A 6,161-nucleotide genomic window follows, 5' to 3' on the forward strand; every position below is an offset into this window, starting at 1 on the left:
CTCTGTCGCACTCTCACATTGCATTTATGCTACGCACACCAACACCCTAAACATGCACTTGATGTTATCGCAAAGTCTGGGCGCAGGCATAGAAATGGAGCATTACATGGGTGTGTCAGTAGGAAGCCACTCCACTGACCATGATGCAAAGATCTCATCAGGCTATTGCTCCTTACAACAGGGTGCATTGCCATCACCGCTCTATCTGGTAACAGGTCACAGGACCGGTCCAAGATCTCTCATAGTCCCTTGTTAAAAGTTGCACAATACTGGGGTGGCAGCAAAATCTCATGTAATTGTTTTGTGGTAGATTTAGCCCAGTAATGTGCAATTACCAGTTTGACGCCATTGACTGGGGAGTTGCCACAAGGAACAGATACTTCTGCCTGTTAAACCGCATGCCATTCACTATTTCATAATGTTTTTGGGCTTTTATTTACCACTTGTTTTAAGCAGGTGGTAGATATATGCATCTGGTTGGTTGGGGGGCGATGGGTGAAGCAGGGGAGGGAAGGGTAAAGAAATGTCTAACAAGGGGAAGAATTGTGAATTTCCCCCAGTTAGTAAAAAAACAGCATAAGTCTTGGCTGCTTCTGCTGCACCCAGAGTCTTGTGCGTCTTTTCAGTCTAATTTTCCTGTCTGGACAAAAATGGTGTCCTGTTTTTCTGCACCCGGTACATCCGTTGCAGAAAAACCTACCAACTGATAATCAAGTGGAATAAAATGAGCATAAGAAAGTACGTCTTAATTTCATTGCCCTTGATTCATACTCTGGACCATAGTTGAGGGATATGTCTAGGCATAGTCCTCGCAATACACAACAGATTTGTGTGCGGCATAGGCCAAACTCAAAAGTCAGGATACCAGATACAAGTAGGTGGTAACTCAGGGCAGGGGAAAAATGCCTGTTGTCCATGGAAGGGATATTCCCGTCCCAGAAATCTAGATTAAAAATTAATTAATAGTATCCATTTTTAAATATCTGTTTTGGTGCCTGTGCATATGACTTTAATTTCTGCCTTTGGGATTCAATGTTACAAGTCCGTAGGGTGCATGTATCCTTTGTGAGCTTAATAAAATGTTGAAAATTCTACAAATCCTCACTCCTACATCCAAGCACTCTCAGGCTACCATTCTACACTCGGCTCTGTCTGAAAAACAGCTCAACATTTTCAAAATTCTGCAACTCTGCATTGATTTGGCTTGTAAATTATATTTTTGGAAATTGTCATGTATTAACTATTTAATTTTAATACTATAGGTGATTGAAATTACTGACAAAGAAAGCAAGATTTAGCACCAGGCAACTGAAGTCAGTGCCATAAGAAGGATTATTTTGAAAAACTGAAGGACATCCAGCCTTCTACGTTTAAACAATTTCCCAAATCTAGGTGTGGCGAGGAAGTGGGAGCTGAGGAAAGTACTATACTGTAAGTGAAGTCTCTAATTTAGTTTTCATTAACCCAGAGCAAAGCCATTTCTGTGCACAGAATAACGTTCATCTAAAACATCATGTCATTCCAGAGAGGAAGCACACACTGCATAAAAGAAAGTTATAACAAAAGGTTTCTTCTGCAGACCATCAAAGAAAAGACCCTGAGAGAAGACTCCGAAGCGGACACGTTAACAACCGAAAGATTGTAAAATCACCTTGTACAACAACCGTTTTTAACCAATTACACAAGTTTGAGACTATCTGCCTCTGGATAGAAAACCACGACCCACTCTGCTCACTCTTGCGAAAACCTTACAAATTCACCACTTTATTGTGTTCATAACCATCTCAGATTGTTTCATTTTCATTGTGTACTGTTCTGTAATTCTATGTAAATCGCCTCAACATTATCTGCTGTGCGTGAATGATATGTAAAACTGTTAAAGATAAAAATGGATTAAATAAGCACAGTTGCGCTATAGGTAATGTAAATACATCCTCGTCTTCAGAACTACAAATCTTAACCTTACACCAAACAAAGAAAGGGTAAAAGGAACCGATGTTCTGCAACTGGTGATCCACAATAGTACTGTGCACGTTCTAACGCCCTCAGTTACTGCCATTACGTCAGTGCAAAACGGTACTTATCATTTTATTTATTAAATATCAGACTAACACCTTATCACTGCATTGTTAAGAACCTATACAAATAGATTTGAGAAAATCTTCAGTCACAAAATAAGTTGCTGCCGGATAGGCTATAACCTAAAGACTATTATCTGCTAGAAACATTTCGACAGGTGTTACAGGGCTGCTTCCAGACATAGTTTTCTCAATTCAAGTGTTAAGAAGATTACACGCAATTTCTTTTAGAGATAAATGCTGAACATTATCTAAACAAGCCTGACTCTAAAATCGGGTTCCCTCTTACCGTGGCACATAAGCAAGAGAAAACTAATCGCAGAGATATTAACTCTAGGTATACACCTTATAAAAATACGGACTGTGAGACCAAATTCAGTGTTCAAAACCACCTAGATGAAGGCAAAATAACCTAATTTGGGGGAAAAAGTTACATGTGCCAAAAAAGACACAGCCATAAATCTTATCTCACAGAATTTGACAGAATGCATACTGGGGGAATCCACTCTCAGTGCAAAGTATGCCAAAAAAGTTTCAGGCGTAAATCTTATCTCACTGAGCATATGAGAATCCACACTGGGGAAAAACACTCTCCGTGCAAAGTATGTCAAAAAAGTTTTAGGCGTAAATCTTATCTCACTGAGCATATGAGAATCCACACTGGGGAAAAACCTTATCAGTGCTCTGAATGCCAGAAAAGTTTTAGTTTCAAAGCGACTCTATATGAACATGCATTAACCCACTCTGGGGAAAAACCTTACCAGTGCGCTGAATGCCAAAAAAGTTTCTGCCGTAAATCTAAACTCACTAAACATATGAGATTCCACTCTGGCGAAAAACCTTATCATTGCGCTGAATGCCAGAAATGTTTCAGTGACAAAGGAGGACTCACTCTACATACAAGGACCCACACTGGGGAAAAACCTTATCAGTGCTCTGAATGCCAGGAAAGGTTTTGTAACAAATCGAGTCTATCTCGACATGCATTAACCCACACTGGGGAAAAACCTTATCAGTGCTCTGAATGCCAGAAATGTTACAGTGACCAAAGCAGTCTCACTCGGCATATAAGAACCCACATTGGGGAAAAATCTTTTCAGTGCTCTGAATGCCAGAAATGTTTTAGTGACCAAAGCAGTCTCACTCGGCATATCAGAACCCACACTGGGTATAAACCTTTTCAGTGCTCTGAATGCCAGAAATGTTTCAGTTACAAAATCAGACTCACTGAACATATAAGAACCCACACTGGGGAAAACCCTTATCAGTGCTCTGAATGCCCAAAACATTTCAAACTTAAATCACTTCTAACTGCACATTTGAGATTCCACACTGGGGAAAAACCTTATCAGTGCTCTGAATGCCCAAAAAATTTCAACCGTAAATCAATTCTAACTGCACATTTGAGATTCCACACTGGGGAAAAACCTTATCAGTGCTCTGAATGCCAGAAAAGGTTTAGTTTCAAAGCGACTCTATATAAACATGCATTTACCCACTCTGTGGGAAAACCTTATCAGTGCTCTGAATGCCAGAAATGTTATAGTACAAAAAGTAGTCTCACACAGCACATAAGAATCCACACAGGCGAACAACCTTATCAGTGCTCTGAATGTCAGAAATGTTTCATAAACAAATTCAGTCTCACTAAGCATATAATAACCCACACTGGGGAAAGACCTTATCAGTGCTCTGAATGCCCAAAAGATTTCAGACGTAAATCACATCTCACTGCACATGTGAGATTCCACACTGGGGAAAAACCTTATCAGTGCTCTGAATGCCAGAAATGTTTCAGTGACAAAATAATACTCACTCAACATACAAGAACCCACACTGGGGAAAAACCTTATCAGTGCTCTGAATGCCACAAATGTTTCAGTGTAAAAAGCAATCTTACTCAGCATATAAGAACCCACACTGGGGAAAAACCTTATCAGTGCTCTGAATGCCACAAATGTTTCAGTGAAAAAATCAGTCTCACTCAGCATATAAGAAGCCATACTGGGGAAAAACCTTTTCAGTGCTCTGAATGCCAGAAATGTTTCAGTGAAAAAGGCAGTCTCACTTACCATATAAGAATCCACACTGGAGAAAAACCTTATCAGTGCTCCGAATGCCTAAAATGTTTTAGCCAAAAATCTCGTCTCACTCAACATGTGAGAATCCACACTAGAGAAAAAAAATTATCAGTGCTCTAAATGTCAGAAAATATTCAGAGGTAGTGATGGTTACAAGCGCCATAAGAAAACACACTATCAAAATATTTTAGTGCTCCAAGTGCCAGAAAAGCATCAATTTTAAACGCAATCTCACTCTACATGAGCAGACGCACACAGGGAAAAAACATTACCTATGCTGTGAATGCCAGAAATTTCTATTTGATTGGCACAGCCTCACTAACCATAAGCGACTCCATACTGATGAAAAACCTTACGAGTGCTCCGAATGCCAGAAAAGCTGCAGAGAAAAATGCTATCTCACCATGAGAAACTCCACACTGGAGAAAATCCTTATGCCTTAAAAGCTTGTATCTAAAAGGCTGTTCTGCTTCATGAGAGATCCCACTCTGGGGAAAAACCTTAGGAGTGCTCGAAATGCAAGCAACGTTTTGGTTACAAATTACTTCTCACTTGACATGAGCGGGGAAAAAGCCTTATGTGTGTTCTGAATGTCAGATAAGGTTTAGTCTCAAATACAATGTCACTTCACAAGAGAGAATTCCCACTGGACTAAAGCCTAATACAGGAGGGTTAAAGCCAGAAACGTTTTACTCAGAAAGGAGATCTCACTAAACATGAGAAATGCATCCACACCACGTGAAAAGTAAGGCGTATCTTGAGTTGCAGAAAAGCTTCTAACAACCTGCCTTTACATGAGAGAGCACATATTGTAGTTTCAATATAATTCATCAAGAAACTCTTGCAGGATAACTTAGGCTGCCCGCTTGCAACCTTCAAAGAAATTTCAGGCCTGGAATTTTTTTTAATTGCAACCGAATCCACAATTTGAGTATCTGAAAGTTACAAAACTCTTAAGGTCTTTACTTGACACAGAGAAGTGTTAGTGCTTGCAAAAATCAACTAATTGCCAAACAAATCACAATATTAATGTCTTAAATTTTACTCCACCCAAAAGGTTTCTACTCACCCTTGTTTCTTAACATATGACTGATATCTATATTTTCATGGTAAGATTAAGCCTATGCGGAGTTCCTCAATGAAGAACTCCGCAAAGTGACAAAAAAACTCTGGCGGTCTACGCAGATTTCCGCAAGCATCAGAGTGCGTAAGGGTCATGCCGTTCGTGGTGATTTTGATCTCCTGGTGTTTGTCCCGTCCTATAAAAATAATTGCGAAAGGCACCATCTGCAGCACAAGAGGATGCAGCTGCTTCTACTCAAGCGGCAGCTTTGTCAATGCGAAGGAAGGTTTCTCAATGCGAGTGGTGTGACCGGCCACAACCACTTGCATTGAGAAATCCGACGACCCGCTTTGAGAAATCTCGCCAGGAGGTTGATTTTGCTCGCCAACTAGACCATGGCGAGCGCGAGCAAGGAAAAATCTCATCAGGAGGTGGATTTTCCTGGCTCCAGCACATAACGTTGAAGAGTGTGAGCGTTGAAAAAACCTTGCTATGCTCCATGGAGCGGAGTTTTTAGGAACTACGTGAGCTCGGCGGAGTACGGAAAACTCCGCCTGCGGAGTTCACCACCCAAAATGAGATAATATACAACAGCAGGTAAACATAACACACCAGTTACTTGCCTTTGGTAATACTTTTTCTGGTCGCTACTCCTTTACTGCAGATTTCTCACCTTGTGAATATTCCACACACACCAGACTGGGTCCTCCAACTTTAAAGCAGAGTAGGAGACAACATGCAGCTCAGTGTCGACGTCATTCTGCTACAGAAGTGACAAGCGGAGACTCAAAGAAGCACTTCCCAAGCGCACTGTGAATAACTACAGAGGTCTATGAGTTCATTATCTCACAGGTCTGTATCACATATGCAGGCCCTGGCCAGATATTAATTCACAATTTTTACCATGATTAGAATTCAGATGAGGCCTTTTCATTTCCC

General features: G+C 40.6%; 1 protein-coding gene across 1 annotated transcript in view; it reads left to right on the plus strand.

The window, feature by feature from the left end:
- The window catches only part of LOC144805779 (uncharacterized), a 41,444-nt gene extending 35,947 nt beyond the window's left edge, over positions 1–5,497 (plus strand). The window contains exons 4-5 of the mRNA XM_078672266.1: positions 1,263–1,431; positions 1,526–5,497. Of these exons, the coding sequence (XP_078528392.1) occupies positions 2,513–4,279 (1,767 nt within the window). The 5' untranslated portion in view covers positions 1,263–1,431; positions 1,526–2,512 and the 3' untranslated portion in view covers positions 4,280–5,497. The remainder of the gene's footprint in view (positions 1–1,262; positions 1,432–1,525) is intronic.
- Positions 5,498–6,161: the final 664 nt, after the last annotated feature.

This window comes from Lissotriton helveticus (genome assembly GCF_964261635.1).
Source record: "Lissotriton helveticus chromosome 1_1 unlocalized genomic scaffold, aLisHel1.1 SUPER_1_unloc_24, whole genome shotgun sequence".
NCBI classification, from domain to species: domain Eukaryota; kingdom Metazoa; phylum Chordata; class Amphibia; order Caudata; family Salamandridae; genus Lissotriton; species Lissotriton helveticus.